Source organism: Erythrolamprus reginae, chromosome 1 (genome assembly GCF_031021105.1).
Source record: "Erythrolamprus reginae isolate rEryReg1 chromosome 1, rEryReg1.hap1, whole genome shotgun sequence".
NCBI lineage: Eukaryota > Metazoa > Chordata > Lepidosauria > Squamata > Dipsadidae > Erythrolamprus > Erythrolamprus reginae.
This window is the reverse complement of record NC_091950.1, coordinates 56743375-56756470: the sequence shown is the minus strand read 5'-3', so window position 1 is coordinate 56756470 and position 13096 is coordinate 56743375. Positions and strand designations below refer to the sequence as shown.

General features: G+C 46.7%; 1 protein-coding gene across 1 annotated transcript in view; it reads right to left on the bottom strand.

Moving 5' to 3' along the window:
- The window catches only part of BTBD7 (BTB domain containing 7), a 79758-nt gene that overhangs the window by 19902 nt on the left and 46760 nt on the right, over positions 1–13096 (bottom strand). The window contains exon 4 of the mRNA XM_070752966.1: positions 6313–6521. Coding sequence (XP_070609067.1) covers positions 6313–6521 — 209 coding nt within the window. The remainder of the gene's footprint in view (positions 1–6312; positions 6522–13096) is intronic.

The following is a 13096-nucleotide window of genomic DNA, read 5'->3' as shown; positions in this document are numbered from 1 at the left end:
CCGCCAGGACGGAAGAAATGACTGCCAGGTGACGCCGGATGGTGCTGGTAAAGAGGCCTTGGTGGAAAACCTTTCATGAGGAAGGCGATTATCCTGTGTATGGAAGGACACAGGGGAGATAAGCCCTCCTGTGAGCACCATTGATGGAATTTGGACCAAGTATGGTCGTAGATCCGATTGGTAGACCCCCTTCTGGACTACAGGATGACTTCCACTGTGTCCGGGTCATTCCCTCGCAGGTCTAGGTCCCTCCGGATAATAGCCCGGCGGTGAGGTGGAACCACTCCGGGTCCGGATGGAAGGGGACCCCTTGCCGCAACATCTCCTCCGAAACGGGGAGTCGCCAGGGGTCCTGGATGGACAGTTGTTGGAGGTCCGCGAACCATGGCCTGCGAGGCCAGTGAGGGGCTATCAGGATTACCCGGCTTTTTCCAGAAGAATTTTGTGGATCACGTCTGACAGAATTGAAATTGGAGGGAGGTCATACCGAAGACCCGGAGGCCAAGGACTCCTGAGAGCATTTATTGCCTCTGCTCCCGGAGACGGGAACCTGGAGATGAAGCGAGGGAGCTGGGCATTGGCTTTGGTCGCAAACAGATCTAACACTGGGTGGCCGAACCTGAGGCAGATTAGGTGGAACAGTGACTGATGGAGGTTCCACTCGCCTGGGTCTATGGTCGCTCGCGAGAGCCAGTCCGCTTGGACGTTTAGGCTCCCCGAGATGTGATCGGCTAGAAGCGACTGGAGATGTTTCTCTGCCCAGAGGCCTAACTTCAGGGCCTCCCTCATGAGATCCTTGGATCTTGTGCCTCCCTGTCTGCAAATATGGCTATTGGTGGCTATATTGTCCATGAGGACCAACACATGCTGATTGGAGATGTGAGATTGGGATTGTTATAGAGCTAGAGACACGGCTCGTAATTCTAGTCAATTGATGGGCCTGGAAGCCTCCTCCGGTGACCCTGTGCCCTGAGCTAAAAGACCTTGGGCGAGGGCTCCCCAGCCCGAGAGGCTGGCATCTGTGGTGACTACAAACTGGTCGGGGCACCGGAAGAGAGATCCCTTTGCTAGGGCTGGAGACGACCACCACTTGAGGGATCTGCGAACCGCAGAAGAATGGAAATGCGGCGATTTGAGTTGCTGTGGCCCGATCTCTGAAACGGTAACAGAAGCCACTGTAGTTCCCTGGCGTGAAGGCGGGCCCAGGGGACAATACCAATACATGACACCATTTTACCCAAAAGGGAAGATAGGGTGGCAATGGAGGCAGATTGTTGGGGCATAATGCGAGCAATGAGATCCCAAAAAACTACGTTTTCTCTCAGTGGAGAGGAAAACCTGGGCTAACTCAGAAATAATGATAGTTCCCAGATGCAGAATGGAAGTGGAAGGATCCAGGTGGCTCTTTTTGAAATTTATGGAGAAACCATGATTCTGTAGAACCGACATGGTAAGGGAGAGGTCTGCAGCCACTCCAGTTCTGGAATTCCCATGAATTTAAATGTCATCTAAATAACATAAGATATGAATGGGAGAGGCTCGGGAATGAGCCGTCAAGGATCCCAAGAGTTTAGTGAGGACTCTGGGAGCTGAGGAGAGCCCAAATGGCATAGCCCTATACTGGAAGTGCCTGCCTTGAAAGGCGAAGCGCAAAAATTTCCTATGGGCCTTGGCAATGGGAAGATGGAGGAAGGCCTCCGTGAGATCCAGAGACACCATAAAGTCTCCCCGATGAAGGGCTGCTAGGATGGAAGATAAGGAATGCGTTTGAATTTCCTATATTTTATGAACCGGTTCAATTTCTTTAGGTCCAAAAAGGCTCTCCGGCCTCCAGAGGTCTTAGGGACCATGAAGAGGATGGAATAGAAGCCAGAACCTCTCTGGAGAGAGGGGACCGGTTGAATAGCTCTAATAGCCAACAAATGGGAAATAGCCTCCTCCATTCGGAAACTATCTGAAGGGAGGCTGGGAGAAAAACAAGAAACAAGCGGTTAGGGGGAGAAGAATGAACTCTAATCTTAGGCCCCTGTTCACAGTGTCAATGACCCAGGGGTCCTTACAAGAACGGTGCCAGGCGGAAGAGAACCAGGCTAGGCAACCGCCTATGGGGAAAAAGGAGTACTTACCATCTGGCTCTTTTGGAAGCCCTGGTAGAGGAGGATCCTCGCTGATAACGGGAACCTCTGCCCCTGGTGGTTCTAGAATGGGATCGAAACCGAGGGGAATATTGACCTGGACTCCTTTGAAGGGTGAAGCCCTGCTCCTGTTGCCTTCCTGTGCGCCGAAAGGGCTGCGGCTTAGGGGCCTTCTTGGTGGTGGGTCCTAAGACCTTTTTCTTGTCTGTGGTCTCTGTAAGGAGAGGATCCAGGAGGTCTCCGAAGAGCAAGTTGCGTTTCAGCGGACCCCTGGCTAGCTGCCACTTTTGTCTTACTCCCGCCTGCCAAGGGCGGAGCCACAGAAGTCTTCTGGCCGTTGTTGAGGCTGCTACTGACCTGGCTGCAAATCTTGAAGATTGGAAGGTAGCATCTGCTACGTATTGGGCAGCTGCGAAGACTTTGTTGAAATCCTGTTGGCCCCTTAGATCATCTGGAGGCAGGTGAGATTGGAGCTGACGGAGCCACAAGAACATAGCTCTGGAGAAGAAGGATGCCGCTGCAGCACTCTTAATGGCCCATGAATCTGCGAAGAGGCTTCTTTTGAGCATCTGCTCAAGGCGTTTGTCCTCCGGCCGGAGGACCTCCTCTGCTTCGCCAGGCATGGCGGCCGTTGAGTGGAGTGTTTTCACTGGCTCATCTGGCCTAGGACATGTTAGGAGCTCCTCATAGGAGGGAGAAAGCTTGTAAAGCTTCTTGTCCTTGGAAGTGGGAGTGAGGCGAGCAGTTGGGTGGTCCCACTGTTTGAGCAAGGCATCCTTAAATAATTTGGGCATAGGAATTACCTCATTGTCTTCCTGTTCTTCCATGAAGTAAGGAAGATTTTCCTCCGGAGGGTCTGAAGGAGTAGTAGCCTGTTTTTCCTGTCCGGCTAGCCCCGTGGATACTCTTGCTTTAAGCAGGAGAGATTTGAAAAGCTGAGAAGGGAAGATAGCAGCTGGGGCTGGAATCTTGATCTGGGATTCCTCGTCTTCCGACAGCCCTTGAAAGGGGTCATCATCCTCTGCTGCATCCACGTCCTCATCCTCTTCCTGAGAGGAGTCAGAGACCTCCATGAATGGGGCTCTGTAGGAAGGAGCAGAACTCACGGGACGGGAGGAGCGTGGGAGGGGATGAGGCAAAGAAGACACATGGAAAGATGAGAGTTTAGCGTCCATGGTGTTAGTCAAAATAGTCAAGATAGACTGAAACTCCGGAGGCAAGGAAGAAACATCAGCCGGAAAGAAAGGAGGATCCCTGAAGGCCTGAGCAGATTCTGGCTGGGAAGGATCCTCAGTAATATCTGGCTCCTCTGGACCTAAACCCCATAGGTTAGGTTGGGGTGGATTTAGGTTTGGCTCATCCAGGGATAACACAGGAACCCCAGAGGGAGGCAGGTTAGAGGCCTCCGGGAGGGGTGTATTGGTATGCACTTGGACCTGCACTTTAAAACGTTTGGCTGATTTATCATGTAATTTTTGTAGGGCTAGGTCCCTTCTCTTCTCAGCCCTGGTGGGCCCGGCTAAGGAATGGGCGCCAGAGGAAGAGGAGGAATAGGCCTGGGGAACTTCAGTAGAATTAACAGTAGGCCTAACCTCTTTGGGACTCTTAGTAGTGCCTCTCTTGGGAAAAGAAGCCATAGTCTGAAACAAATTACAGAGGACAAGGCTTGAGCCAATAAAATAGGGGGGAGAAGAATTTTTTGTGAGCTTTCCCAAGAGGAGAGGTGACCCTGCTCCTAGGCCCAGGAGCAGCTGCGCCTTAAGGGGCAATCCTGGACGGTACCAGAGAGTTCGTGTCCCTAAGTGCAGCGTGGCAGGCCTCACAAACTTAACTTTAAGAAAAACCAAGGCACAACTGGTTGGAGGCCACTTCCGTGGAGAATAGGTTCGAGGGAACTCGAACGACGACTCCAAGGGTCAGGCGGCGGGCTGGAAGCACTAATGGCCGACCTCTTAGGGCAGAACCGAAAGTGCAATTACTGGGCGCGAGGGCCTTTGGCGCCAAAAACAAACGCTCCGCTAATTTATGATCGGAGACACTAAGCCCGGGAGACAATTCAAGTCCCACACCGCGGGAGGTAATTAGCCCTTAATAGTTTGTTTATTTTAGTTAAATAAGGCTTGCTCTCGGCGGGACCTCCAGACCGTAATGGTAAAATAACGGCCGCGGCAGCAGCACGGAGGGAAAAACCGCGGGGGCTGAGCCGCTAACTTCTCCCCCAACTCAAAGCCCAGGAGGGCTGAGTGGAATCCCCAGCCGGCAAGCTTAATACAGTAATGGAAAATTCTTACTGGATTTGAAGAGAGATCGAAGGGAAGGTGTTTTGGGAGGAACGAGCATTCACACACATCCGAAGGAATGCGAACTGAGCGAATTCTGGGGAAGGGGCGGATCCAGCAGTCTTTTTTAATACTAGGCTCAGTTCCACCGGATTGGACAGAGCAAACCCATGTGACTGCTGGACCCACTCCTTCAGTACGGAGAAACGGGCGTTCCGCTTGCAACGGAAGTCCGGAGGCAGGGCATCCCGGCGGCGGCGGCAGGTTCGTAAGGCGAAAAAAGTTCGTAAGAAGAGGCAAAAAAATTCCGAAGCCCGGGTTCGTATCTCGAAAAGATCGTATGATGAGGGGTTCGTATCACGAGGTACCACTGTACTTGTTGTTGTTGTTGTTGTTATTATTATTATTATTATTATTATTATTATTATTATTATTATTATTATTATTATACCAGATCATGGTACCCAAAGGAGAAATTTAAAAAAATCAAACATAGCAACTGCAACTGTATTAATTAACTCCTCCCTTCTGTATTAACTCCCACTTTTTGTATGTTTGTCTTAATGGCAGAGTTTTGACTGCATAGTCACAAGTATAATCTTATACTATTATATGTGGAAGAACAAGGGGAAGAGATGCTGCCTAGGAAACAACTAGCCAAGAGAGACAGGAGCCCCCGTGGTTTAACAGTCTTGTCCTAGTTGATCAGGCGATTAAAACTAGTGGTGGGAAGTTTGTACCTTCAGACATACAAGACTCTATTAATGGATTCTTACAATGAAGTAAAATTAGCTCATCCAGTCACATTTCCTGCCTGGTTTATCTGGAAAGGCTGACACATCTTGACACACAGACCCTGAGGAAGCCACTGCCTGCATCGCATCAATCAAACTGATGGGTGGATGTTTAAGCAAGAAATCCTCTCATTTTTCCTGCTTTGTTTCAGGCAAGCAGGAGTTAACACGTTGGTTCTTCTCTAAGCGTATTTATATGCTTCAGAAATATTTAAATGAAACAAGATAAATATAATCCCAAACCACATCCTTTTCTAAGTATTCTTGATATGCCAAAAGAAGCCAGGGGACAGAGAAATTGGAGCTAACATATAGGCCCCTGGTTGATATTTAATAACATGTATAGGACTATGATTGACATTCTGATTTTAAAAAGAACTTTGTTTTAACTATTCTGAAGCTGAAGGGACTGAAAAATAAGAAAAGTATATGAATCAAAGTTTCCAAATTACATGCTATGTAATCAGAGTAAAAAAAGCACACAAAGATGTATTTTTCAAAGCAATATGCAATACAGATGAGAGATTTTTTTGAACTAGGTATCAACAATCGATGGCGTTTTTTTTCATTTACTGAAATAGGAGTGTGGATAAAAATGAAAAGTAATCAAAATCAAGGAGATTTAGTACCTATCCAACAAAGAAAAGTGTTTTTCAATGAGGAGTCTGGATTTCCCATTTCCTTGCCACAAATACATGTTGTTAGTGTGAGACTACCATATAATTTCTGAAACCTCTGAAAAAGCAAGACAAAAATTAAGCCTAAAAGAGTTTCACTTAAAATAATTTGCAACTGCTTCTAGGGTATTATTAGGCTTTCAAGCAATAGTTTATACTGTCAGTTTGGGCTGGGTTATATGCCAGGAAAGGAGAATGCTTTCCTTAATCACTACCTCTGTGAGCAACTTGTGTGTATAAATGCCAGAATGAGGGAAGAGGAAGAACCCGTTCTGCACACAATAATTCAAGCCAGGTTTTGTTGCTTCTTCAGTTTTTCTCCAGTGCTCAAAATTTTAGGATTTGCAAGTTTCTGTTCCACGTCCTTAGTAAGAAAGCCTGATTCAGCCCTTAATAAAAAGATAATTGAATGGGAATAAACAATTACCTGTAAGTAGTCTGACTGGATAGCAGTTTGCAAGTGGTCTTTGCAAAGTTCATAGAAGACATCTGAAGTCATGACTTGGGAAAACTCCTCACAGAGGAAATGCAGGCCTTGGCGGTGTACCCACTTGGAGCCATAAGGCTGGGAGCTCCACTTGAGAATGGCAATTAAGGTTTCCAATGAGATGCTCTCGGCAATAATATCCTCGCAGCCTACACAAAAAACACATACTGTTCAATGAGGTTTACCTGTTCAAGATCTGCTATTATTCAGTAGACGTCCCATGACTGGAAAGGTTTGTAAGTAAAACTACAACTGTCTTTTTAACCAAGGTTCTTTTAGATTAGATTAGATTAGATTTGTTGGATTTATATGCCGCCCCTCCCCGCAAACTTTAAAAACTGGCCTGTCGACATCTGTTGTTTATACAGCTGCAACAGGCATAGTGTCTCAAAAGTAACTAGAGGCAGTCCTCAACCACAACTGGGACTCACTTAAGTGTTGGGGGGGGGGTCATTAAGTGAAACTCTGACTATTGTTACGATTTTACTTCAGCTTTCCTTTGATTTGAAGGCCTGCCTACTTTGTTAACTTGAGGACTAATTACAAATGCTTAATGAGGACTACCTGTAGTCAAATTTAAATTCTAGAAATAGCAGTTTACTATCTTTGTCAGGATTCTCTGCCCCCTCCCCCATATATTTAATGTATCTTAAATAGAAAACTATCTTTAGATAGATTTTCACCCCAAACGCATTTTATTAAAATTTGATTTTAAAAATCCAATTTAATTTTTTTTTAAAAACTGATTTTTTAAAAATTGATTTTTATCCACCCTGGCACACATGCACACACGCGAACCACACTCTTTTCCAGGATTCCAAATAAGCCAAATGATCCATATACAATTTGTTTTTTTTTATAAAACCACATTAAGAGAATAACAATGATGGAATTGACGGAAAAAATTAAAAAGCAGAAGAATGGGAAAACACTGGGACAGGATGGATTGCCAGCAGAATTACGTATATAAAACCTTACAGGTTACACTAAGTAACATGCTGTTGGAAGTATTTAATGGTTTACTGTTAAAGGCTGAAATACCATATTCATGGACAGAGGCATATACAGTATAACTCCTTTACTAAAAGAAGTGGAGCGTCAACAAATAAAGAATCAAAGACCAATTTCTCTATTGAATGTGGATTATAAAATTTTTGCATCAATTATGGCGGAAAGACTAAAGAGACTATTGAATGAATTTATTCATCCAAATCAAAATGGATTTTTACCAAGGAGACAGATAAGAGATAATTTGTGAACAATATTAAATACATTGGAATACTATGAAGCATACCCAGCGAGACAAATGGCATTACTGTTTTTAAATGTACAGAAGGCCTTTGATAATATGCATTGGAAATTTATGATAATGCAACTACAAATGATGGACTTTGGGGAAAAGTTATGGCAAAAACTATATATAACGATCAATCAGTTAAAGTGATAGTTAATGGTGAAATGAGAGAAAAAGTGAATATTAGAAAAGGTACTAAACAAGGATGTCCATTGTTTCCACTATTGTTTATCTTGACATTAGAAATTTTAAATAGAAAGACAAGGTGAGGAAATAAACGGAATGAAAATTAGAAAAGAAAAATTTAAATTACAAGCATCTGCTGATGATCTAGTGCAGTGATGGCAAACCTTGTTTGGTTTGCGTGCCAAAAGGGAGGCACAAAGGGACGCATGCGTGCCCACACCCATAGTTCCATAATTCCAACACATATGCACATGTGACATGCCCATTTTTCACTCTCCCCATGTTTCAAAACCTTTGTAGGAGCCTAGGAAGGGTGAAAACGGTCTTCCCCACCCCCCCAGAGGCCTTCCAGAGGCTGGAAATATTCTGTTTGCCGACCTCCAGTTCAACCGGAAGTTCTTTATTTTTTCCGTCTCCCCAGGCTTCAGAGCCATTCTAGGAGCCTGGGAGAATGAAAACAGTCTTCCCCAACAACAAACACCCCCCCCCCCCGAGGCCCTCCGGAAGCCAGAAATGGCCCATTTCCCAAATTGGGAAAAAAATAATATGTAATGATCTGTTACAGATAAAAATAGAAGAACTGGACAGGAAATGGACAGGAAAATGGAATGCACCCTGAGGATGCTTGTAGGAATTGGGTTAAGATTTTGATTAGCCCTAAGCACTGGTGGTGAGCATATATGTCACATAGGTAGCGAACAAGCTAAACGCTCTACTAATGTGGGCAGACTCCTGCCCACACACCCTCTTATCTTTCTGATGAACTCAATTTAATTGGACCCTAAACGAATGTACAACTAAACCAATACATGCAACCCTTTACAATGCCATTACTACTTTGGGACTGGATTAATTAGTAACAAGCAACACTAGACTCAACAACTGCCCTGATCTCATCTTCTGCAACAGTTTAAACTCAATTTATGATCTACAAATAAAAGAACCCTTTTCTAACAGTGACCACAGCATGATTGACTTTTGTCTCAATTTACGTCCTTGCAAAGAGGGTCATAATGATAGGACTCCAAAGTATAACTTTAAAAAAGATAATCTCATAGCTTTCTCTCATCTCTTGATTGGCACATTCTGTTCACTGGCTGAAAAACTGCTGAAGACCTTTATAATACTTTTTTACTCAAAGTCAAAAGAGGCATTAAGCTAGACATACCATTAGCAATCCCCCACCTCAAAAAGAAAAAAAACAAATTACTGATAACAATAAGGAAGCTCCAATTTTAAAAAAAACCTCTCTGGCAAAAAACTCAAAATTGGATACATAACTAACTCTAAAAGCCACTACAAAAACTTATCCAGATAAAGGCAGAATGCACCAATTACTACTGCACACAAGAGAAAATAGGCGTTGATTGCTTACCTGAACGCCTCTTCTCGTACGGTGAGCGGGTACAGCAGTCACATGGGTTGCTCCTGTCCAATCCGATGGGACTGAGCCTAGTATTAAAAAAGCTTGCTGGATCCGCCCCTTCCCCAGAATTCGCGAATCCGTAGACTAGGCTCAGATGTGAAGGCTCATTAGTGTTCAACTCTCATTGTTAGAAGAGAAATAGGTATAGAAGTCATAGAAGACACATACAAGGGAGGGAAGTGACTGCAGTACCCGCTCACCGTACGAGAAGAGGCGTTCAGGTAAGCAATCAACGCCTATTCTCCGTACTGAAGGAGCGGGTCCAGCAGTCACATGGGACATACCCAATAGATTGGTCCCTAGGGTGGGATTAGATTGCTATCGTGAGAGATAACGGATTGGAGTACTCTTCTGCCGAAGGCAGCGTCCGCTGAAGCATAAGAATCGATCTTGTAGTGCCTTATGAAGGAATTTGGTGAGGCCCAAGTGGCTGCTTTGCAGACTTCCTCCAACGAGGCTTGAGTCGCCCAAGCGGCAGATGTGGCAGCACTTCTGGTGGAGTGCGCTGTAATGTTCTTTGGGATGGAGAGGGAGGCTGTCTCATATGCTTTAGAGATGGTCCCTCTGATCCAACGGCCTATTACTGTAGAAGATGCTTTGGAACCCATGGATCTGGGATGATAGGCCACGAAGAGCGCTTCGGACCTCCTAATGGGTCCTGTGCGTTGAATATAAGTTTTTAACGCTCTAGTAAGGTCCAGAGTGTGCCATCTAATTGCCAGGGGATGCTCCCGTTGGAGACAGAAAGAAGGTAATACAATATCCTGGGATCTGTGGAACATGGAACTGATCTTTGGTAGAAAGGTGGGATCCAGTTGCAGAACCACCTTGTCCTGGTGGAACTGGCAGAGGTCCTGCCTGATTGAGAGGGCTGCCAACTCAGATATGCGTCGGGCGGAAGTAATCACCACCAGGAATGCTACCTTAAATGATAGGTACCTGAGGGACGCTGATTTCAGGGGTTCATAGGGTGCCTGAGTGAGGGAATGAAGAACCCGTGGCAAGTCCCAGGAAGGATATCTGTGGTTCTTAGAAGGCCTGAGATTGGCAATTCCTTTGAGAAATTCTTGAATTTCCGGGAAGGAACGGAGAGGCTGCCTGCGAGGCCCTGCCAAAACAGAAGAGATGGCTGCCAGGTGGCGACGGATGGTGCTGGTGGAAAGGCCTTGATGGAAACCTTTCATGAGGAAGGAGATTATCCTGTGAATGGGAAGACACAGGGGAGATAAGCCTTCCTGCGAGCACCACTGATGGAATTTGGACCAAGTGTGGTCGTATATCCGATTGGTAGACCCTCTTCTAGCCTTCAGGATGATTTCCACTGTGTCCGGGTCATACCCTCGCAGGTCTAGGTCTCTCCTGATAATAGCCAGGCGGTGAGGTGGAACCACTCCGGGTCTGGATGAAAGGAGGCTCCCTGCCGCAACATATCCTCCGAAACGGGGAGTCGCCAGGGGTCCTGGACGGACAGATGTTGAAGGTCCGCGAACCAGGGCCTGCAAGGCCAGTGAGGGGCGATCAGGATTACTCGAGCCCTCTCTGGGATGATCTTGTGGATCACGTCTGGGAGAATTGGAATTGGAGGGAAGGCATACAGTAGACCTGGAGGCCAAGGAATCCTGAGAGCATTGATTGCCTCTGCTCCCGGGGATGGAAACCTGGAGATGAAGCGAGGGAGCTGGGCATTGGCTGCGGTCGCAAACAAGTCTAGTACTGGTTGACCGAACCTGAGGCAGACCTGGTGGAACAATGCCTGATGGAGGTTCCACTCTCCTGGATCTATAGTCGCTCGTGAGAGCCAGTCCGCTTGGACGTTGAGGCTCCCCGAGATGTGATCTGCTAGTAGCGACTGGAGGTGTCTCTCCGCCCAAAGGCCCAATTTTTGGGCCTCCCTCATGAGGGCCTTGGATCTGGTGCCTCCCTGTCTGCAAATGTGGCTTTTTGTGGCTATGTTGTCCGTAAGGATCAGAACATGCTGGTTGATGATGAGGTTTGAACTGTTTGAGGGCCAGGGAAACCACTCTCAATTCTAGCCAATTGATGGGCCTGGAGGCTTCCTCCCGTGACCACGTGCCCTGGGCTATTAAGCCCTGGGCATGAGCCCTCCAGCCCGATAGGCTGGCATCTGTGGTTACTACAAACTGGTCTGGGCACCTGAATGGAGATCCCTTGTCCAGGGCTGGAGAAGTCCACCACTTGAGGGATCTGCGAACTGCCGGTGTAATGGTGATGCGACGAGTCGAGTTGCTGAGCCCCAATCTCTGAAATGGTAACAGAAGCCACTGGAGTTCCCTGGTGTGAAGACGAGCCCAGGGGGTAATGCCAATGCACGACACCATTTTCCCCAGAAGGGAGGATAGGGTGACTATGGAGGCTGACTGTTGAGATAGGATACGTGAAATAAGATCCAATATGCTAAGTTTTCTCTCAGAAGAGAGGAAAACCTGGGATATCTCTGAATTAATGATGGTTCCCAGATGTAGAATGGAAGTAGATGGCCTAAGGAGGCTCTTACTGAAATTTATGGAAAACCCATGGTTCTGTAGGACCGACATGGTGAAGGAGAGATCTGCAGCCACTCCATCCTTAGAATTTCCATGAATTAGAATGTCATCTAAATAACATAATAAATAATATGGATGGGCGTGGCCCGGATATGTGCCGCCAGGGATCCCAAGAGCTTGGTAAAGACTCTGGGGGCCGAGGAAAGCCCAAATGGCATAGCCCTATAGTGAAAATGTTTGCCCTGGAAGGCAAAACGTAAGAATTCCCTGTGGCATTTTGCAATGGGAATATGGAGGTAGGCTTCCGTAAGGTCCAGCGAGACCATAAAGTCCCCCGGATGCAGGGCGGCTAAGATGGAGGACAAGGAATGCATTTAAAATTTTCTGTATTTAATGAATTGGTTCAAATTCTTTAGGTCTAAAATGGCTCTCCAGCCTCCAGAGGTCTTAGGGACCATAAAGAGGATGGAGTAGAAGCCCAAGCCTCTCTGGAGAGAGGGGACCGGTTGGATAGCTTTAATAGCCAATAAGTGAGAAATAGCTTCCTCCATTCGGATACGAGATGGAGAAGAGCTGGGAGAAGGGCAAGAAATAAAACGTTTAGGAGGGAAAGAAATAAACTCTAAACGGAGGCCCCTTTCTACAGTGTCAATGACCCAGGGGTCCTTACAGGAACGGCGCCAACTGGTGGAGAACCAGGCTAGGCGACCGCCTATGGGAAAAGCAGAAAACTCACCATCTGGGTTTTTTGGAAGCTCTGGTCGAAGAGGCTCCTCTCTGGTAGCGAGAACCTCTGCCCCTGGTGTTTCTAGATTGGGATCGAAAACGAGGGGAATACTGACCTGGATTCCTTTGAAAGGCGAACCCTTGATCCTGTTGACGACTTGGGCGCCGAAAGGACTGTGGTTTAGGGGCCTTCTTGGTGGTAGGCCCCAATACTTTTTTCTTGTCCGTGGTCTCTGTAAGGAGAGGGTCCAGAAGATCTCCGAAGAGGTGATCACGTTTCAGAGGACCCATTGCTAACTGCCACTTCTGTCTAACTCCCGCCTGCCAAGGACGGAGCCATAACAGTCTTCTGGCCGTTGTAGAGGCCGCTACTGACCTGGCTGAGAATCTGGAAGATTGTAGAGTAGCATCCGTTACATATTGGGCAGCTGCGAAGATTTTATTAAAATCTTGTTGGCCACGTAGATCATCTGGGGGCAGATGTTGTTGGAGCTGGCGAAGCCACAAGAGCATAGCTCTGGAGAAGAAGGATGCTGCTGCAGAAATTTTAATGGCCCATGAATCTGCGAAGAAACCTCTCTTGAGCAT